The 21,555-nt window shown below is 55.1% G+C and overlaps 2 protein-coding genes across 7 annotated transcripts in view; both read left to right on the forward strand.

The window, feature by feature from the left end:
• The first annotated feature begins 35 nt into the window (after positions 1-35).
• On the forward strand, positions 36-7,380 carry ACP7 (acid phosphatase 7, tartrate resistant (putative)). Of its 2 annotated transcripts, XM_070763734.1 has the most exons (13): positions 36-631; positions 763-963; positions 1,193-1,375; positions 1,472-1,497; positions 1,677-1,774; positions 1,937-1,999; positions 3,151-3,265; positions 3,353-3,466; positions 4,318-4,375; positions 5,029-5,096; positions 5,429-5,500; positions 5,717-5,854; positions 6,089-7,380. In XM_070763734.1, the coding sequence occupies exons 1-13, from the start codon at positions 520-522 to the stop codon at positions 6,152-6,154; spliced, it is 1,314 nt and encodes a 437-aa protein (XP_070619835.1). In that variant the 5' UTR covers positions 36-519; the 3' UTR covers positions 6,155-7,380. The 2 variants fall into 2 exon arrangements, with proteins under 2 accessions (XP_070619835.1, XP_070619836.1); XM_070763735.1 differs by lacking the exon at positions 3,353-3,466 and having other exon boundaries at positions 94-631.
• A 978-nt stretch (positions 7,381-8,358) lies between these two features.
• The window catches only part of PAK4 (p21 (RAC1) activated kinase 4), a 32,312-nt gene continuing 19,115 nt past the window's right edge, over positions 8,359-21,555 (forward strand). For 2 of the 5 annotated variants that reach the window (XM_070763728.1, XM_070763732.1), the window contains exon 1: positions 8,359-8,567. The gene's annotated coding sequence lies outside the window, so the exon portion shown is untranslated. Of the gene's footprint in view, positions 8,568-19,233; positions 19,311-19,813; positions 19,964-21,555 lie in introns of those variants that run through there. The other 3 variants (XM_070763733.1, XM_070763731.1, XM_070763729.1) reach the window with 3 other exon arrangements.

Genomic DNA, 21,555 nt, shown 5'->3' on the forward strand with positions numbered 1-21,555 from the left:
TGGCCAATCGCCGGGCTGATGTACCCGGCAGCGCCACTGAAGACAGCCCGGGGCGGGGGCGGGGCAGGCGGCGTCGCTTCTCGGATCCCGCGGGGTCCCTGTGCCCGCTGACGCCAGAGCTCCGGGGGTCGCTGCTGCGGGGCCCCTCTGCGACTGCGGCGCTGCTCGGGAACAGCCTCGGAGCAACGCTCTGCACTCTGTGGCCGGCCCGAGCTCGGCGGTTGCCGAATGAAGGCGCCCCCTCCCGGACCCCCGCTGCCCGGCTAGGCGCTGCCCCCCCGCCCAAGGAGAGTTCAGCCTGCCTGCTGCTCCTGGGACTCCGTTTCTCCGTCTTGGCCACGCCCACTGGCCTGGACTTCAAGTCCCAGAATCCCCCGGGGCCTCCCTCCCCGCCCTCCCAGCGCCCGCTTTGGGGCTCGCCTCCCGGAAGGGCCCCGCCCCTGGGAGCTGAAGGCGGGGGCCGGATCGCTCCACCGCCACTGCCGCGTCTTGTGAGCTACCGGGCCGGGGCGGCGGAGGATGGGGCGCGGGGCGAGGCTGCTGGGCTTCCTGCTCTGGCTCTGGCTGCCCCAGCTGCGCTCCCAGGGCCCGCGGGCCGCCCAGCCCCAGCAGGTGCACCTGTCTGCCTCAGGTCAGCCCCCCCTGCCCCCCCTCCCGCCCAGCGCGGCCCCTCCAGTGGGAGTGAGGGCCCAGCGGCCTGGGGTGGAGCTGCTGCTTGGGCGAAGGAGGCCTTGATGCTCACCTTTGCTGCTTGTCCTGCAGGAGACGCCACCTCCATGGTGGTCACCTGGACGACCTTTGACCCCGCCGAGTCCCTGGTCCTCTATGGCCGGGCTCCAGGGAAGGCCCTCCCCCACAGGGCCAGCGGGAAGGCCAGGCGGTTTGTGGACGGCGGCATCCTGGCCCGGGCCATGTTCATCCACCGGGTGACCCTCCGGGGCCTTCTGCCGGGACAGAGCTACGGTGAGGGCAGGGGGGCCACCTGCGAGGCTCTGGGCTCTTTCTCCTGCACCAATTCATGCAGCCCCCGTTCCACAACAACCCCCAGAAAGGGGCCTTCTCACAGCTGTGGCTGTTGCAGCATCTGCATGGTCACATGACCACAATTCAGGCTTGGCAGCTGAGTCACATGTATAATGGGGGGGTCACGTGCTCCTGTTTCGCAACTCCCGCTGCCTCTCCCTCCGTGCAGCCTACCGCTGTGGGAGCCCGGGGGGCTGGAGCCGGACCTACGGCTTCCGGGCGTTGCTGAACGGCAGCAGCTGGAGCCCCCGATTCGCCCTCTTTGGGGACCTGGGCCTGGTGAACCCGCAGTCCTTGTCCCGGCTGCAGAGGGAGACCCAGCAGGGCTGGTACGACGTGGTGCTGCACATAGGTAGGCCCAGAGGCTGCCCTGCTCCCCCCTCCCGGGACCCCGGATTTGACCCCCCCCCTTTGATGGTGACCCTCTTCCTCCTCCTCCTCCCCCCAGGAGATTTTGCCTACGACCTGGACTCGGTAAGACCCCCGGAGCCTCTCTGGGCTGGAGCGGAAGACGCGTAGCCTGAGAACTCCGACATAAGGCTGGGCCCCGTGAGGGTCTTCCAAGGGGGCCGCCTGGGGGTGCCCAGGCCGGGCAGGGTGGGAGAACTCGGCCGCTGGGCATGGCTTGACCCCAGCCTCTGCCTGTCCTGCAGAATAACGCCCTCGTCGGAGATGCCTTTATGCGGAAGATCGAGGCCGTGGCTGCCTTTGTGCCGTACATGACGTGCCCGGGAAACCACGAGCAGAAGTAGTGAGTGGGGCTGAGCCGGTGGGAGAGAGGCCCCGCTCTGCCAGCCTGGTTCCGGTGGCCTGGCTGCACCTCCCAGCGTGGCACTCCCTCTGCACGTGGGTGGGGGGATTCATAACGAAGGGCCCCCCTTCAGCCTTCTCCCTCCCTCCCTCCGTCCTGCAGCAATTTCTCCAACTACCGGTCCCGCTTCAGCATGCCCGGAGACACCGAGAGCCTCTGGTACAGGTGCGTCCCTGGGCTGCAAGGGGTGCCAGGCCAAGGCGGCCAAGACCCTCTTCCTTCCTTCCCAGCCTCTCTGGTTCCTTTCATGGGGGCGGGGGAGGAGGGGGCCTGGAGGTGCTCCTGCCTTGTATGGCTGCAGTATCAATGCCGGGCCCAAAAGGCAGGTTCACCTGTGAAGCTCCAGTTGGTCAGCTTGTCAGCTAAAGGCCACTAATGGCCAGCCCCTGCCTGGACGTAGACAAGAGCCCATGGAACTCAAGGGAGGTTGGACTTTGTTGGCTTGTGGCTCTGCAGGGATTCTAGGCCGGGGCCTTTTTTTAACTCTTTTGCCCTTTTGCAATTCCTTGCCCGACACACAACTACCCTGCGAGGGCGGCTGAGACACAATGCCTGGCCCAAAGCCCCCCCCCTCCCCAGGGCATTTGTCCAGCAGAAGATTCTGCCTCTCCCTGTCCTCGGTCCATCCCCTCTCCTGCTCCATCAGATTAGTTCTCATGGCTTTAGGGGCAAAACTTTGGGGACTACAGTGGCTGCCCATTGGTTTCCGGGCACGATTCAAAGTCTTGGTTATGACCTGTAAAGCCCTACATGGCATCGGGCCAGGTTACCTGCAGCACTGCCCTCTGCTGTATGAGTCCCAGTGACCGGTGAGGTCGCACAGAGTTGGCCTTCTCCAGGTCCCGTCAACATGTAATTTGGCGGGTCTTAGGGGAAGAGCCTTCTCTGTGGGGGCCCCGGCCCTCTGGAATCAGCTCCCCTCGGAGATTCGTACTGCCCCCACCCTCCTTGCCTTCCATAAGAACGTGAAAACTCATCTATGTCGCCAGGCTTGGGGTCACATCCAGAGTGTGAAGTATGGTGGTTGTAGAAAGCGAATGGTTTTCATGTTCCAGGATTTTTAGAGTAATGAGATTAACGGGGTTTTAGACCTGATATTGTCCACTGTTTTCATTATGTTGTGAGCCGCCCCGAGTCCTGAGGGAGGGGCGACATACAAATCCAATTAATAAATTAAGAATAAATGAATAAAACTGGGTGGTGGGTCTGGGCTCCAGGGTCTCCACGGAGATCTCTCCCCATCTTCTGGGGGGGGGCTCCCTCCTCCCCCGTTGTCCCCCTGCTCTGAGTGGCTGCCTGTGCTGTTTCCCTCTCAGCTGGGATGTCGGCCGTGCTCATCTCATCTCCTTCTCCACGGAGGTGTATTTCTTCCTGGACTACGGGGAGCATCTGGTAGCCCAGCAGTTCCGGTGGCTGGAGAAGGACCTCCAGGTGGGCTGGGTGGGGATTTGGGTGGGTGGAGCCGGGGGGGGGGCAGGCCAACTCCAGCCTCTGGTGGGGTGTTCCTCTTGGGGGCAGGAGGCGAACCAGCCTGCGCGGCGTGGGGAGCGCCCCTGGATCATCACCATGGGGCACCGGCCCATGTACTGCTCCAACAACGACAAGGACGACTGCACCCAGTACGAGAGCACCGTAAGTGGCCACGGAGAGTCCGGCTTGACCGCTGGCTTCACTGAGTGGCCAGAATGTTCCCTTATTTTATTAAGCAAATGTATACTGCTCAAAAAAATAATAATAAAGGGAAGACTTAAACAATATCACTCCAAGTCAATCCAACTCCTGTGAACTCAAACTGTCCACTTAGGAAGCAGCACTGAGGGACAATCAATTCCACCTGCTGTGGTGCCCATTCAACTTTGTATAGAACAAAGGATTCAATGAGAATATTTCATTCATTCAGATCTCGGATGGGTTCTTGGAGGGCTCCCTTTATTTCTTTTGAGCAGTATATATGGTTGTCCAGCTCACATCTGCCCGTCTCTGGTGGCCGAGCCTCTCCTGGGCTTTGAGCCTGGTCCTTTCAGGCAAAGGTTTGGAGCCAGGAGGATCAGGAGGGAATTGTCATGGCACTTAATTGTAAAATAAAAACAAGTATAATCTGGCCGATAAAGTAGCGTGGAAACTCAGACCGAAGGGAGACTCAAATGAAGGAGACCCTTCCTCATCAGCCACTGGAGCGGCTGCCTCGCAGGGGGGTGGGAGTTGTGGAGGCTTTGAAGAAGAGAAACAGTGTCGGTCCAAGGGGTCCAATCTGGGACCTTTGTGGGTTTCAACTCTCTGGCTGTCTGGCTGGGCAGTTCTGGGAGTTGAAGTCCACACGTCTTGCAGCTGCCAAGGGTGGGGTCCCCTGGACTAGAAGACCCCTGAGGTCCCTTCCAAGTCTGGACCTGGCAGTTGGAAGGAGGCCCGTGACGAGGGGGCAGGGCTAGGTAGTGGGCCTTGAGCAGGTGGCCCTCAGTGTGGTGTGGGGCGGGTCTTTCCAGGTTCGCAAAGGACTGAAGCCGCACCGTTTCGGGCTGGAGGATCTTTTCTTCAAATACGGTAAGTCTCCGTGGCAGCCCCTGCCCTCCCCTGCTGAATGGGCAGGGAACGCCTCCGAGAGAAGGCGCACCAGGGCAGCCCTCCACTTAGGACAATACGCTTAGTGACCGCTCACAACGGCAGTGAAAAAAGTGACTTGCGGACGTTTTCCCGACTTACGGCCTTTGCAGCCTCCCCAAGGTCACGTGACACTGAACGAGCAACTGCTTCATCCTTACGACCGTTGCAGTGTCCAGGGGGGGCTCCCCTTTTGTGACCTTTGCAGGGGGGGAAGCCAGATTCCCTTAACGACACGGCTGCTAACTTACCAACTTCACAGCTGCAGCAAGAAAGGTGGTAAAATGGGGCAAAACTCCCTTAACCAGTGTCTCAACTGTGGTCGTAAGTCAAGGACTATCTGAAATGCATGTAAAGAAAGGGGGGGGGGACTTTGAGTGCAGTTGCAACTTCTGTCTTTAACAGTGTGAACCCCGTCCTTCCATTCACAATCCACTAAGGACAGACGGACAGCTTCAGTGGCCCCTCCGCAGCCTGGGGGGAGCTGCCTTTGGTGCCCAGTATTGAGAAGAAACCAGGAAGGGGGGCTTCACCCCGAGGCAACTCCCCCTCCTGCCCTGAACCCCCCTTCCTTCCCCCTCTTTCTCTGTCTCCAGGGGTAGATCTGATGCTGTGGGCCCACGAGCATTCCTACGAACGGCTCTGGCCCGTCTATAACTACAAGGTGAGTCCAGCTTTGGGGGCTGGGGGGAGGGGTGTCAGAATGGGCTTCCTTCCTCCTTCCCATCAAGGGGAGCAACTGAATGGCCCCCTGGGAGGGCTGAGGGGCTTCCCTGGGGTTAGAGCCTGCAATGTCCGTCTCTCTGCCTGCCCCTTTCGCGGGGATGGAGCGCTGCAAAGCGGCAAGAGTGACCAAGCGGCCTCCGTCCGCAGATCCCCCCCAACCCAGAGAGGTAGTGACCCCGCCATCTCAGGGCAGAGCAGAGGAGCTGCTGGCCCCCAGCCTCCCCAGGAACTGACCCTTCCTTCCTCTTTGGCCTCTCGTCCCTCTTCCAGGTTTACAACGGCAGCAGCACAGCCCCTTATACCAACCCCAGCGCCCCCGTCCACATCATCACGGGATCAGCTGTAAGTCTGCAGATGGGCAGCGTTCAATGCGAAGTAGCCATGGCCTGGCTCTGCGCAAAGACTGGATTCTTTTCCTTGTGGTCAGAAGTCAAGGACCGCAAGGACCTGGAAGTACAGGGGGGAGAGAGCCCGGGGAGGGGGAGGGCAGACTTGGTGCTCTTGGCCGTTGGCTCTTCAGCGGCTGAGCCCCGGACCCTTTGGTTTCCCCCTCCCCAGGGCTGCAAGGAGCGGCTGGACCCCTTCATCCCAGACCAGCGAGAGTGGAGTGCTGTGCGGGTTGAGGATTATGGGTACGCCCGCATGCAGATCGTCAACAAGACCCACCTCTGGCTGGAGCAGGTCTCGGATGACCAGGTAGGAGGAGCCCTGAGCCTTGGATTGTCCCCCAGGTGCTTGGGTATCGGGGTGCCAATCAGCCTGGCTCCACCTGAGCTGGTCCTGAGCTCCAGCCACAAGCAGCCTCGTGGGGGGAGTGGGGGGGGGGGCTCCCAGCACTTCTCAGCTTCCTTCCTCCGTGGTAGCCAGACTTGGCTCGTGGCCAGTTCATCTCTGTTTCTCCAGGCTTGACCCTCTGCTCTTGCTTTTCAGAATGGGAAGGTCGTGGATAAGATTTGTCTGATCAAAGACCGGCACAACTCCAGGGCATGGCACTGACCCTCCAGGCTGAAGGGTCAGAGAAGGCATCGCGGGCCCCTTCTGGTCCAGAGAGCTGGACAGGATGTCCCCTTCTGACCCCCAGCAGCTTCAACTCATGCCTTGATCCCACAGAGTGGACCTTCTCCAGGCCCCTTCGGCCAGACAGGGCCTAGGGGAAGAGCCTTCTCTGTGGCAGCCCCGGCCCTCTAGAACAAACTTCCTTTGGAGATAGACGCCCCCTCCCTCCTGGTCGTTCGGAAAGCTCTGAAGACCCCCCTCTGCCGGCGGGCATGGGGGGGCCATAAGCCCTGAGATTGTCTCCGGTCAATATTATGAATAGTTGAATTGGGTGAAAGTGATGAAGGGGTTTTCTAACATTTTTAGTAATTTTTATTATTCTTTTCAAAGTAATTTAGATTTCTTTATATATATTGTTGCATTTATAATGTTGTATGCTGCCCTGAGTCGCTTTGAGAAGGGAGGCATAAAAATCTAAATAATAACAACAACAACTGCAGACTGGCACTGTATTCGCTGGCGGTTTGCATGACCCCAAACGTGACCCCGGCTACGGAAGGGTGGTGGTGGTCAGAGTCAACATGGAGGCCTTGACCCTTGGAGAAAAAGGAGGAGGAGCTTCAGTGATGTGGCTGCAGCTGCCCTCTTGATGCCCCACCTGTTGTCCATCTGCCCAGCCTGGGTTTAGGGTGAGCTCGAGAGAGAGAAATGGTGTTTTCGTGTCCTTTGTGCAAACACTGAGAGGAATTTGGGCTTCACCTCTTGTGCTGCAAGGCAGGCAAACGTCTCTCGTCCTCCAAGCCACCTCTTGGCCTCCCTTCCTCCCAGGCGGCTGTGTTAATACTGTCAGGACTGAGGACGTGATTCAGCTCTAACCTGTAATGAGGAGCTAGAAGCCTTCGGAGAGGGGCGGCACACAAATCTAACGAGTTGAATTGAATTGGGTCTTGTTTGCAGAACTGCGTAGGGTGCAGTGACTCACTGGGCATTTTTCTGAAGCACCTCAAGACACTTTTGCCAATGCTCCGCTCCCCAGAGGTTCCGTCCATATGACTCCCATCATTATCAGGCTGCTAATGGCAAATCAGGGATCGTAGCCCAGCCAGAGGCAAGAAGGGTTATTATGGATGCCCACTAATGTATCGGATGCTGATTTTTACATTAAAGACAAGCGTGATTTTTAATCAAATAATTACTTGAAATAAAAGTCGGGAGACAAAAAAAAAGTATTCTCATACAGTTATTTTCATAAATTTCTTGTCATTCCATGTGGAATGAAATTTGCAATTTGGGAAACGATGGGTGGTGCATTTTAATAGAAATGGGTTATAGGCGGAAGGAGCCGGTCTGGCTCAGGCAGGGCACAAGCTCAGGGCTAGGCACAAATGGGCATTGCTTTCAGAGCCTGGCAAGCCACCCTCGCTCGCCATGGGGGAGAAGGGCAGAATGAGGCAGGGAGGGCGCCGGGAGAGCTTTTTCCCTGGAGAAGGGCGGCTGGACTCTGCCTCTCCCTGTTCCGATGCTTCTGCCTGGGAGGGGTGTGTGAAGGTGGTCGGATGGGAGACCACGTGGAGATCCAGAGCTGAGAAGAACGGTACGGAGCCAGGCCAAACCCCCGTTGCTGCCCAGTAGACCACCAGATCTCCGTTCTATCCGGCTGGGGCTCCTTTGAAGGGGGCTCTTGCTTCATAGGGCGAGGAGCAGCTCAAGGATGGCGTGGCTCAGCAGTGGCTGCCAGCCGAGGGATGGCGCCTCCCTTCCCCAGGGGTCTCCAGCCATGGCCACTTTGTGGACTTCAACTCCCAGACACCCCCCCCCCCCTCCTTGCCTGCCACCTGGGCCAGGCAAGATCCCAGGTGTGCCAGGATTTCCCTTCAGACAGGTGGGGGCACGCAAGCCCTCCCTGGGCAGAGGGAAGCCCCCCCTCTCCAAGCTCAGGGCTCCAAATTTGGCCGCTTTTAAGACTTCGGACTTCAACTCCCAGAATCCTCCCCGGCAGCTGCGACCCCACCAAAGAGCCGAAAGTGCCCCGAAGCGCCCAGCCCAGTCCAGGCGTCGCCCGGGAACGCCTCCCGTCTATCAATACACGCCCAGCTATTCGCCCTCTCCTGCCACGCCCCTCTCCCATTCGACCAATAACTGGCGAGTGTTGGAGCGCTCCGGCCTGGCGTTGCCTAATCGGGAGCGTACCCTCCTCTTTCCGGTCCTTCAGGGGCGGGGCACTCTGTCGCCAGGCGACGGGGAGGCGCTTGTCCCCGGATGTTGCCCGGCCGCGGCTTGGCCGGCTCCCAAAATGGCGTCGTCGTCCTCCTCCTCCTGCCCGTGAACCGCACCGAGACCGGCCTGCGCGGCGGCAGCTGTTGAAGACCCACCGGCGGGGCCCCCACCGAGGGAGAGGCGGGCTAGCAGGCGGGTGAGCGAGGCAGCGCGCGCGGGGGTCTTTATGTGGGGCAGCCCCCCCTTCGCCCGCGGGGCCTTGCTGAGGCTGGACCGGAGCCGGCGCCCCTTGGGGAGGGCCCAGCGCCTCGCTCGCCCGCTCAGCCCCGCCGCCTCGGGCCCCGGGCGGAGGGCGGGCGTGTGTGTGTGTGTGTGGACGGGGGACCACGCGGAGATGCCCAAGCGGTGCAAATGGAAGCCTCGCCTGGTGGTCGGCCTTGGGGCGGGGGGTCTGAAGCCTGAAGGGAGGATTGGAGCGTTTGGGCCTCCTCGACTTACAACCGTTCGTTTCGTGACCAAAGTGACTGGTGACCATCGTTCACAGCCTCCGTTCGTGGTCTGGTCACCCAAATGGAGACGCTGGGCGGCTGACTCCGACTTAGTCACGGGCCCCTGTTAGGGTGGGTTGGGTTTCACTCATTATACTGCGTTGTGTTTCAGTCCTTTGTTGTAAGCCGCCCTGGGTCTGTGGAGAAGGTCCGACCCAACAAATAAATAAATAAATAAATTTGGTGACCTTCTGACAAGAAATGGGGAAGCCGGATTCACTTAACAACCAACTGCAAGGATTGACTTAAGCATCCTGACGAGAAAGGTTGTAAAATGGGGCATAATTCACTTAGCGGCAGTAATGTTGGGTTCAGCTTCAATTGTGGTCGTAGGTTGAGGACAACCTGTATATTGCCTTTGTCCAGGTGTGGCATGTGAGGAGGAGATTTGCGCAGGTGGTTGTGCCTTTTTTCTTCTTCTTCGTGTGGATTCCTGTAGAGCCGGCTTTTCTCAGCCCCGAGCTTCAGGTGGGGTTCAGGGCTTTGCTTTAATCGCTCTCTGGGCCTTGAGCAAAAATGGTGGAAACCCCCAAAGTTTCCACTTTTTTTTGACACTTCTACAATTTCCTTTTTTGTTTGTTTATTTCCTTATATTTTTAAAACAAATTAACTTTGTAAACTGCCCAGAGTCACTGGGAGAAAGATGGCATACAGTATAAATTTACATTATTTAAATTTTAATAGTTAAACAGTTGCATGAATTGGGTATGTTTAGTCTAAAGAAGAGAAGGACGAGGGGTGGCCTAATAGCAGCCTTCCAATATTTGAGGGCCACAAAGAAGGGGGAGGGGCTTATTTTCAAAAGTACCTGAAGGCAGAACAGGAAGCAACCAAGGAGAGAAACAACCTGGAATTAAGGAGAAATTTCCTGATAGAGAGAACAATTAATCAGTGGAACTGCTTGCCTCCAGAAGTTCTGGAGGCAAGCAGTTCCAACATTGGAGGCTTTTAAGAAGAGACTGGACACCCATTTGTCTGAAATGGTGTCTGGGCTCCTGCTTGTGCAGGGAGTTGGGCTAAGTTCTCTTTCAGTTCTGTATTTTCACAGGTGGAAAAGGGCCTTAGTCCAATCCTTTTTATTTGGGGGTGGGGGCTAGGTAAGCAAAGCCTGCTTTTACAAAGTGCTCCCCACCACCCCTTTGGCCTATTTAGCTTCTCTCTGTCCTAAGCAAGCTGACAAGATCCTTACTCTAAGCCTCTTTCAAGAACTTACTTCTAGCTCACAGGCTTGAAATGAATCTCTCCATCATATTGATAAACTGCAAACTCAGTTTCTGATTGTACAGAAACTCTATTAATGCCTGGCAGACAATCCCGTCTCTGTAGATGAGAGAAATTTAAGGGCTGGAGAAGGTCATTTGTCTGCTTGAGATTGAGAGTTGCAACTTCCATATGTGTGCTACAGTAATAAGGAATTTCGGGATATCTTGGTCGTGTAACTGATGCTTGTTTGAGAAATTGTTCTGAATTTTATGTTACAAAAAGGCCGATGCCTTTTAAAAAATATTATACACAAGGTGAGTCAAACATTTGTTTATAAAGATTGGTACAAAGACAAGTTTTGTCTTGCCAGAAGGTTATTGTTTCTCAGCTCTTTCAGCCTCTGCTTTATCCCTTGAACATGGCAACAAAAACAACTTGGATGCAGAGGTTTGCATCCCAGGATAATCAATCATACTGACGTCCTTCAGAATGTTTCAGAAAATGAGCAGTGTAGCTACACACTGGTCTCTGGTTGTTGGCTTTATCTTGATGAGATGATTCGTGTTGAGTCCCATTGCAAACTTGGAATCACTTCAAAAGAAACCAGGATCTGGCTACAAGAAAACAAGGAAAAGAAAGGCCAGAGAAGCAGGGGATTAAACAGTTACTATATTTGGAAGGTTTTGAGAGGAGATAGGAGGGACTGTTGCCAGCTGGTGCCTACTGTACTTATATACGGAAGAATACTCCTTTCTCAGAACTCAGAGTTCTTTCGTGTTGAAAGCTAGAAACCTCTTGCTTCATTGTTTTACAAAAGAGGTAGAACTCTTTTGGCCCAGTGGTCAAACTTGTTTCAAAGGAGACTTTTTCAGAAATCTCCAGGTTCAGATTTAGGAAGTCAGGTGGGGAAGAGTCTTCGGAGAGGGGCGGCATACAAATCTAATAAATTGAATTGAATTGAAGAGACCCCATCTGGTCAGCCTGGAAAAATGCTTCCAGGATGGAAAAGTCTGATAGTCAACACGGATATAGTTTGCTTTTGCTAATGAAAACATTAGTTAATCCATGCAGTGTCTTTAAAAAAATGCTCCAGTTCTGATAAGAGAGCAAACCTGCTAGTTGCCAAAATATATGAGTCTTAAATTCATGGACGAGGATTTATTTGAAAAACACTGCAGCATAATTCAGTGGCGAGACAGACCTACCCATATGGTGTATGTCAAATATTACCACATTTTGTGTTAATCCAACACAAACATCCCCCCCCCCCCAAGTATTTTCTAAATGTCCTTGTTCTCTGGAAAGGCTGGAAATTGCTTTTACAAATCTTTAAGGAGCCGCCCCTGGTTCTTTGATGACATTAACCAAGTCCCTTCTCCATTCAGAGCCAGCCAGAAGAGGGCAAGCAGGGGCTTTCTTGCTGCTTTATTCCAAATCCTGGGAAGGGTCTGACTATTATGTAAGGCGGTCAAGTCCATTCCCTCTGGACATGGAGGGTTTTTCAGTGAATGCAAAAAGGAAGCAAGGGGGGAGGCCTGCTTAGGGGCATGTGGTTATCTGGGCCCTAAATAAAGTTGAATATTTATACCAAAAACATTTAAACTCTTATTATTTATTTATTTATTTATTTATTTATTCAATTTTTTTTATGCCGCCCTTCTCCTTATACTCAGGACGGCTTACAACATGTTAGCAATAGCACTTTTTTAACACAGCCAGCAGCCTATGGCCCCCACAATCCGGGTCCTCCTTTGACCCACCTTGGAAGTTTCCTATTAGTTTTCTCTTCCAATCTTCCTCAGCCACTGGCAGTGAGTGTGAAGATGTGCAGACGTCAACTCCCCGAATTCCCCAGCCAGCGTAGTTGAAGTCCAGATATCTTCAAACTGTCAAGGTTGAGAAACACTGCTCGACTCTATTCTGTTTAAATAAATCCACCACTCCTGTGTATTTTGTAATGGTAAAATTACCTCAATCAAAAACGTGACTCTGACCTTTTCTGATTATAGGCTTTAGAAATAGTGTGCAGGGGCACATAAAGGCAGGGGGAAATAGCAGAAATTGTAGATTGGCAGAGACAGGGCGATTTTTGTACTTGGGTGTGTTCTGAGACATATTGTGTTATTTCTACATTTATGACAGTAATAGGTTACCTATAGTGATTGACATTCTGGATTGGACAGATTTGACTGCAGGGATCCAAAAAGGAGCATTTAATGGGAGAGAAATGGAGGCAGATTTAACTTCAGCTTTGCTGACCCCCAGACTGCCGGCTAAAAGGTTTCGGGAATGGAGATCTAAGGTGTTTCAGGTGGGGGAGGTTTTTTCTGCCTGCTGCCCTGTAATTTTTCAGTTGTGAAACTGCATCCAGCCCCTTTCCGAAGCTTTTCAACTTTTCTCCTTCGTATGGAAAAAAGTTAAAGACTGAGTGGGAGAAAGAGAAAAGGAAGAGGCATTTTAAGCCTGGATGGAGTTTTTTTTCTAAATTTGAGTATTTGTGGAACAGGAAAGAAGGAATAAAATTGCCTGCTGTGTCTGCTCCTTCTGTATACCTGTAATATATATTGGAATTAGGCCTCTGGCATAAGAAACGGGTATTTTGTCCTAATTGCTGCAGGCTTTTCCATAAGGCTGCGAGATTTTTTCTTGCATTTAAAGTACTGGGCTTCCTCCTTGAAACACCAGTTGAGAACTTTTTTGTAAAAAGGGAAACAGAGGCTCTGGTAAGGGATCCCAGCTGCCAATCACATTCAAATGTAAGTCTCAAGTGCCACTGCCTCCTGGCTATGCCCTTCAGGGGGGGTGGGGTGGCATGTCAGATTTCTTTGGCCCACATGTCAGGCAGGTTGGCCGGTCCACGTCAGAGTGGCCTTTGGGGTCCCGGCTTTGCCTGGAAGGCGCAGAGGACAAGGCGTTTGGGAACCTCCCTGGCCCAGGAATTCTGGGAGTTGAAGTCCGGGAGTCGCAAAAGGGCCGTGGTTCCCCAGCTGTGTTGGGGACAGTCTGCGACGGGCTTGAGAAGGGAAGCTGCATCCTTAGGAGAAGCGCGGAGGGGCAGATGGCCAGCTGGGCCCCCAACCTTTCTGCACCTGCTTTACCCAGGAGCTTTACCCCAGTGGTGAAGGGCAGGTGCCCGTTGGAGCTGCCCTGGTGCCACGGCTGCCGAGCGAAACGTGCACGGATGACAGCGGGGGCTTCTCCTGGGACAAAGCAAATCCTGCTTAGACAGTTTTAAGTAATGGCCCTGCTCTCCGCTAATGAAAACGAGCAGCAGGGCGGCGAGTTCTGTCCCACTTTGCTCCTCTCCCGCCCACCCCGGCATCCCACGTGTGTGTTTAGGGGAGAGACTGCTCTGTAATTCTGGTAATGATGTAAAGAGGTAATTAAGGGTCTTGCTCAGTTAGCTTGCAGCTTAATTACCACCAGAGTCATTATTGGGCAAGTGTTGCTGCTGCTGCCACCACCACCAGCCCTTGGACCGGATTCCTCTCTGCTGGGCACCGGAAAGGCCCCACCTGGCGGCTGCGTCTGACGGGCATGGAGGGAGGGTCTGCTGGGGGCCCTCCCAGGGGAGACGGCAGCTCTGGAGCTGCACAGAAGGGCCCCTGTTTCCATTGGGGCTTAAGGGGCCACCGGGCGATTTCTGAGGACCTGCAGCCTCCTCGGGGGGGGGGGGGGCAGAGAATGGAGGTTGTCGGGATCAAGGGGGGGGGGGCTCTGCCTAAAACCTCAGCTGCTGCCAGTCGGTTGAAGCTGAGCTGGACCAAAGGGGCCACTGGCCTCCCGTCTGTTTCTCCACCCTGTCACCTGGGTGGTTCTTCTGCCAGGCTGTGGTGGGCTGGATGGGACCCAAGGGCAGCTGCTTTGTTCATGGCTCTTTTCTGTTGGGATCATCGGCCTGATTGGTTTCCGGAACGGAGGCCCTGAGCCTGAGGAGGCAGGAGCTGTGCGAGGCCAAGGGGTGAATTGCATTGGGAGCGCTGAAGAGGGCCTCGCACTCCAGCAGCCGGTGCGCCTGGGCCTTTCACGCCCCCCAGTGGGGAGGGAGTGGGCCTCCCTGGTCCCCTTCTCCCCAGGCACCACCTGCAGCGACACTAACCAGGCCTGCTTGCATCTCCGGGGTGGCTGGTCTCTTGCAGCTTTGCTGAGGGGTGTGTGTGTGTGTGTGTGCGCGCTGATGGCCCAGGGAGAATTGAAGCCAGGAGGCTGCCTGGCCCTGGACGTGAGAAGCGCCCGAGTGTGTCCTCACGGTGTCTCCGCTTTGAGAAGGTTTGCGCCTTCCTGGTCCTTCTTTCTGTGGCCGCTTGTTTCCCAGGGGTCTGAGTTTCTCCACCCATCAAGACCCCCAGCAGCTGCTTTAGTGGCGCTGTTTTTCTGGGTCAGATGAGGAGGAAGTTGGAGATGGACTGAGCTGGGGGCCTGGAGGGAAGCTGCCCAAAGGATCTGGCCCTTGTTCAAGCAGCCTGTTGCTCTATTCTGGGACCAGAATATCTTCGGGACCGCCTCCTGCCGCACGAATCCCAGCGACCGGTTAGGTCCCACAGAGTTGGCCTTCTCCGGGTCCCGTCGACTGAACAATGTCGTCTGGCGGGACCCAGGGGAAGAGCCTTCTCTGTGGGGGCCCTGACCCTCTGGAACCAGCTCCCCCCTGAGATTAGGATTGCCCCCACCCTCCCTGCCTTTCGTAAGCTCCTTAAGACCCACCTTTGCCGTCAGGCATGGGGGAACTAAAACACCTCCCCCTTGCCCATGTTGTTTTGTTGATTGATTGTGTGCCTGTTTTTTATATATACTGTTTTTTATGAGATTATTAATTTAAATTGGAACTGGATGGGTGGGCATTGGATTTGGTATTGTGTACTGTACTGTTTTTTATTATTGTTGTGAGCCGCCCCGAGTTTGTGGAGAGGGGCGGCATATAAATCCAATAAACCTAACCTAACCTAGCAGTGGTAGCTGTCCACAGGCCTGACCCCCCCTCTTGTTTTCTCTGCCCCCCCCCCATATGGAACAATGGTGTGGCAGCAGAGGTATTAAGTGAGGGGAGCTCAGATCACCCCTTGGTGATGGAGGGGCTGCGATGGTTGTGATCCTTCACCCAAGGAGCAGGTGGGACTATCAAGGGTGCCTTTGTGATAAGGAGCGGAGGTGGCTACTCTCGGCTCATTAACCTCAAGGGGGGGGGGAGTTTTTATCTCTTATTTCCTCCCACCCGTGTTTCAGGGATGCCAGGAGGAGGCGTGGAGGAAAGGGGGAAGTGTGTGGAAAGAGTCGCCCTGGGATCAGTCTGAAGCAGGGTCTTAAGGAGGACGGGGTCTTTTAAAAGCCCTGAAGAAAGCAGCCTTGACCATAATTCTTGTGAACTCTGGGCACCTGCTTCCCCCCCCCCCAAAAGAATGATGTGTATGAGAATTTTGTGTGCATGTCTTGATGAGACGGAGAGGAACGCAGGGGATTCCCTGGTCACGTCCCTTTCACTTGTATTTCACATTAATTGTTGGCAGGTTGGTTGTTCATGGGGGAGTCTGAGATTTTCAGGAGCACCTGCACCTGCAAAGGTGTCAGAAGGGTTGGGGTCCCGTCTTGTTTGAGACCAGGTGCTGCCTCCCTTGGCCTCACCTGAGAGAGGAAGAATCGCGGACTCCAACTCCCAGAATTCCTCAGCCAGCACAGGAAAGGTGTCTGAAGGTGGTTGTGGGATACACACGTAACAACGCCTGCCCATGTGCAGTACAACTTGTGAAAGCGCACACCTTGAGCTCAGAGCTGTTGCCTTGACTCTGTGTCATTCTCACATGAGATTCACGCTTGCTGGCACCCAGGGATCCCTCGTGGCAGCCACTGAGTTCGACTGACTGTGGTTGGGGGGGCCCACGAGAAACAAGGATGGGAAACGGCTAGAAAGCCCCCTACATTGATCTTTGGGGGAGGGGGGTGTTGTATGTGTCTGTGATTAACGGGGGGCAGAAGGACGTTTCCTGAACTTTGCCCTTCCCTCCTGTCTCTTTCTGGGCCTGGCCACTGCTTCCTTCTCAGGTGAGAGGTCTCTGCCTCTGGGATGGATTAAATGCCGTGACAGGCGCACAGCTGGAGACAAGGACTCAGGTTCCGTCTCACAATTGTATTAAACGCTTTGAAGACGGCAGTGGTCTGGCGGATCTCTTTGGGGGAGGCCGAATCTTTCCTGGGGGGTGGGCGGGAGAAGCAGGCCGTCGTCCTGCGCCTGGTCCAATATACGGATAGACTTTTTAAAAGGCAATTGATGCGAGCGGTCAGCTCTGCTGCCAGATTGCATTACCGTCACCATTACTGCAAATTCCTTCTGGAGGCCGCTGGATTATCGGCGAGTGGGGAGGAATTTTCAGCAGCTCTGTGATGGCTGGAATACTTGGACCTCACCGCCCTTGGGGGTGGCCCTTGCGTTTGCAGGTGGGGTGGGGGGTGGGGGTGGGCTCTTTGGTCTCTCTGACCTTGGACCCCCCTTGGGTGTGAAAGTCATGCCTGGCCACTTTAAGGTGTGCGGACATCCACTCCCAGAATTCCCCAGCCAGCATCACATCAAAATAGGGAGGCTTAGCAACTGGCTCACATTTATGACCGTTGCGGGTCATGCGATCCCCTTTTGCCATGTGGCAACTATGGCAGCCAGAAAGGCCATAAAATGGAGCAGAATCCACTTAACAACTAGAATTTGGGGTTCAGTTCTGATTGTAAGTCAAAGATGCCTATACCAGGGATGGCAAACCTTTTTTTCCTTGGGTGCCCAAAAAGTGTGTGCGCGCACTATCGTGCATGCGCAAGTGCCCACATCCATAATTCAGTGCCTGGGGAGGGTGGAAACAACTTCCCCTGCCCCCCCCTCCCGAGGCCCTTTGGAGGCTGGAAAGCCTGTCTCCCAACTCCTCCTTGGTGGGCCCAGTAGGCTCGTGTTTCCCCCTCCCCAGGCGCCAAAGGCTTCCCTGGGGTCGGGAGAGGGTAAAAACGCCCCCCCATCCCGCCTCCCCCCCAGACCTCTGTGTCAGTCAAAAATCACATGCGTGTTGGAGCTGAGCTAGGGCAAGGGCTCGTGTGTCAGCAGATGTGGTTTCATGTGCCACCTGTGTTACCTGTGCCATAGGTTCGCCACCACTGGCCTATACTTTTCACCTGATGGCTGCAATTCCTAGTGCTGTTTATTTTCTCCCATACATCTGCATTATTGAGTTGGGACTTGCGTGTCCTCGGAAATGCCATGACCGATCTTGGGGTGCTTTTTCCATCACCCAGACCACGATTTAGACCACAAAGTCTAAATTTTGTTATAATTTTCTCTGCCAGCCCCCCTCCTTCTGTGTGGAAAAGACTGGAGGGGTGTGAGGCGGGGAGCCCAGCCTTCTGCGCCCCGGAATCCCCCAGAAAGAAAGCTGAGTTAGCCTTTGACTCTTTGGGGGCAATCATGGACCTCCTTGGCTGCACCACAGAAGCCGGGGAAGCCCAGAGCTTGGAATTAATCAGTTCCCAGGATTCTATTACGTTGCATTTATTTGCCGCCCATCTCACCACCAGGTGACTCTCTCTGCAAATATTTTGCAGATGTTTGTTTACTTCTGCTGTTTTTCAGGGCAGCCAGGAACCTTCCTCTCTCTTTTTTTGCCTTTGCAGCTTGAGAACTAATTTTTCAGACTGTGGCGAATAATATTTAGTTTCATAATTTAAAGAGCCTAGATTTGTACAAGAATCCTCACCTCCTATTTCCAGTTATCTCTGGTGTCTGAGTCCTGGTGTTCCGGGCTCAGGTGAGGCAGAAGTGATTGGCACCACGTAAAAGACACCCCCCCCCCCGGGCTGAAGTTCTCCTGGGAGGGCCGGGCAGGAGGAGAGGAGGAGTTGGCCTGGGCCTTTAAGCAGCCCGTCTGTCCCCTCCGTGTCTCCGGGTTGCCTCTTTTAGGCTGCGTGAGGTCTCTGGCGATCCTGAGTCCTCCGGGCAGTGGCTGTCCCGAGGGGGCTTTTTCAAGAGGCGACTGGACTTGCTTGGGGTTTTCCCTGGGAGGCCTTTTGCTTCCTTAATCCTGGAATTGCGATGGGAGAGCCCCTTCCTTCCTTCCTTCCTTCCTTCCTTCCTTCCTTCCTTCCTTCCTTCCTTCCTTCCTTCCTTCCTTCCTTCCTTCCTTCCTTCCTTCCTTCCTCCTGGGATGCCCACGCAGCCCCTGGGCCTTTGGAAGGGCCCCCTGGGGAGAGTCCAGCTTCTGCCCATTGGCTGCCTGCTCTCCAGCTTCAGGATCTGGCCAGAGTTCCAACCCCCCCCCCCTGGCCATTGGTGTGTAACCATCAGAGGCTGCCCATTGGCTCTTTTGGTTTCAAACGCTGCCGCCTCATTGGCTGATGGCTGAAATCTCCAGGGGGGGGCTTTTTAACCCTTTCCTCTTCCCTGGGATCGCAGGCACTTCCTATCAAAACAATTGCAAAGAAATCAGACAGACTGCACACTTATGGGGGTGGGGGGCTCCTGGGGGAGGGGCAGAGTCTCAAAACTGTTTTAGGGGTTGACTGTCACCCCCTGCTCACCCCCCACCCCCAGTCAGGCTTCGGCACAATTTCCCTTATGTCTTTTAAGTCTGGAATCCATTGAATTGTGTCTATTCTGAAAAGGCTGCCAAAATAATCTTAAATATTAAAACGTGTTTTGCTAAAAACAATTCTCCCTACAATCATGCATTGTCTTCTATCTTTAGCGTGATCTAAAGGCAATTAGAGTAAGACAGTTTAATTTTAAAAAAAAATACAGATTTTTTTACAATTAAACTTTCTTATTGTCTGTAGTCCTGTTTCTGGAATCTCCTGTCATCTTGCTCCAAAAGAGAAAGGGAGATTCGATGGTGTGTTAGATTATTCATTCTGGACGGAGGCCACGGAGACAGACCCACGTTTCTGGAAGTCTGTGTGTCAGGATGAAAGGAGAAGCCCCCCCTTGAAGGACGGGGCTCCTCTGCCTGGGGAATTCCCCCCCCCACTTATCCTTCAATCTGGGAACCACACACCCCTCCCTCCCTCCCTCCCTGTGTGCCTCCTCCCCCCGCTGACCGACTGATGGGCCGAGCGCTCTTTGTGCCACTGGAGAGGAAGCCGGGCCAAGTGAAACCGAGACTCACTCCGGGGGAAGCCGAGTCCAGAGTCCTGGTTTCATCTGAGGCCACGTCACAGGCCAGGAGGTGGGGTGTGTGTGTGTGTGTGTGTCAGGTGGGTGTGTCAGGGTGGGTGGGAGGCTTTCAAAGGACCTGTGTGTGTGTGTTTTCTTGGGATGGGGGGCAGCAAAGGCGTTGGGGGCGGTCCCACTGCAGGAAGCGGTAGAAGCTTTTCCCTTGCAAATCGCAGCGGGTGGGGAGCGGCCTTCCGTCACAAGGAAGAGGAACTTTGGAGCATGTGCGGAGAACTCCCCCCCCCCTCCGAACCCCCCCAAAGGGGTCTGGGCTCCAGCCGTTTTCTGCCTGAACAACTTCAGTCTGAAGTGCTTGTTTGGGAAGGGTGAGCTCTCTCGGGAGACCTTAAGGAGGGCCGGCAACCTGTGGCGCCCCTGCTCTGCGCGTGTGTGCCTGCGCTCCACGGCCACCAGGGGCGCTCTTTCCCCTTGCCAGGCAGGCAGGCCGGCCGTTGTGGGCCGGGCTTTGGGGCTGGCAAGGCAGCGGAGGGAGGGGAGAAGGTGTGTCCCCTGCCTGGCTGAAGGCTCCAGGGCTCAGGCAAGCCAGCTGAGGCGGGGCAGGGAAGCAGGCTGGGCTCTTTTCAGGAGGAAAAGAGACTGACTTCTGTGCCCCCCCCCCGGTCCCCCCAGGGAGGCAGCTTTGCGGGAAGTGCAGCCATGCAAGAGGTGAGTGAATGCGACCCCCCCTCCCTCGGTTGCTCCCCTTCCTCCCAGGGCACGCCTGGTAGGGGGAGGGGCTTCCCCAAGTGGGGGCTCTTTCCCTTTGCCCAGGTTCTCTGCTCCCCCCCCCCCCAGTCACTCCGGCCCCCGGCCTTCTGCTTCAGACTTAGGAGGCCCCAGGACTGGGCTGCTGCCCCTTGGAAGGCCCGGCCCGGCTCTCCTGGGGACCCAGGCAGTGGGCACGCCCTTCCCTCGGTGTAGGCGTCAGGCCTGCTGAACTCTGCCATCTGTCGAATGCCTCCCCCTGAAGATTCTGGGGCAAAAGACTCTCAGAACAGACCCTGCTCCTTATCTGGAGCTTCTTATCTCTTTGGCCTCTTAAAGGTGGCTGTGAAAGTGGAGTTGTAAAAGGGGAGGGGCCGGGAGAGCAGGGACCGGCCCTTACAGCGCAGTCGCGGCTTCCTTGGACTGGGGGCCCCTTTGCCCTCTGCCTTTGGTCCCCCAAGGGGGAGGGGGCATCGGGCAGTGCCGGCCTTTCAGCGGGAGCTTCCGTCTTGGCTGAATTCCGGGAGGGAGAAAGGGGGCAGGCAGCCCAGTCTGGGTCTGCGGCTACCGAGACCCTCCTCAATCTATCACAGGGGCCAGATGGTGCCGAGAGAATTTGAGGCAGGGGCGGTAGAGGTCAGGAACAAAGAAGCTGACCCAGAGTAGGGAGACCTGGCCGAGGGGGAAGGGCCAGATCCCGCTTCTTCCCTCCTCTTCCTCAATTCAGGAAATCTGATCAAGAGGCGCATTTCCTTCGCCCCTTTAAGCCTGACAGACTTCAACTCCCAGAATTCCCCAGCTGGCAAGAGTTGGCCCACCCGTCTGAAAGTGGCCAGGCTTGGAGACCCCCGGCCTAGGCCACCATGTGGCTATTAGTTCCTATTTGTTATTAGCTATTAGTTGAGGGCTGATGACAAGCTGAGTCCAGTTGAGTGGTGGTCTGGCTTGTACATTTCTCTAAGCCCCCCCCCCCCCCCCAATCCCTCGTGGTTGGTTTGGTTTCCGACTTGGTTTTATTTCTAAATCTATTTTTCATGCTCAGGTTTTGTGCCATCTGGGCCGGGGGGGCTTTCACCTCGGGGTCTTAAACCCCCACTTACCATTAACATTGAGGATGATTTGCGCTGACTGGGTGGGTGACGTGTTCCTGGAGGTCTGGATTTCCTTCTTTTTTTAATAAAAAAAATCACACCTGATCTTCCACAGTGAAGCAGCTTATGAAGCAATTATAGATAACTCCTTGGCAGCTTAAAGATCCTGTCATAATAATCCAATTTATTTCTGAAATTCAGCCTTTTTTTGAAAGTGAGGAAATCTCTCTGGAAGCTAATAAGCCTTTGGAGCAGCTGGCATGCCTTCATAGCGGAACCTCCAAAGGGGGGGGCATATTGGGGACCCTGCTCCCCACAGGAGAAGGGGCTCTCCCCTCACAAAAGCTTGCAGGCCAAAGTGGACGCCACAGGAGGCGATTGTGGGAGAATGGATGTGACTGTGTGTGTAGGCTTGGTTACAGCTGGGATGTAGGGGACGGTGAATTTTGAGGACTAGGAGGA

Source organism: Erythrolamprus reginae, chromosome 11, assembly GCF_031021105.1.
Source record: "Erythrolamprus reginae isolate rEryReg1 chromosome 11, rEryReg1.hap1, whole genome shotgun sequence".
Classification (NCBI taxonomy): Eukaryota; Metazoa; Chordata; class Lepidosauria; order Squamata; family Dipsadidae; genus Erythrolamprus; species Erythrolamprus reginae.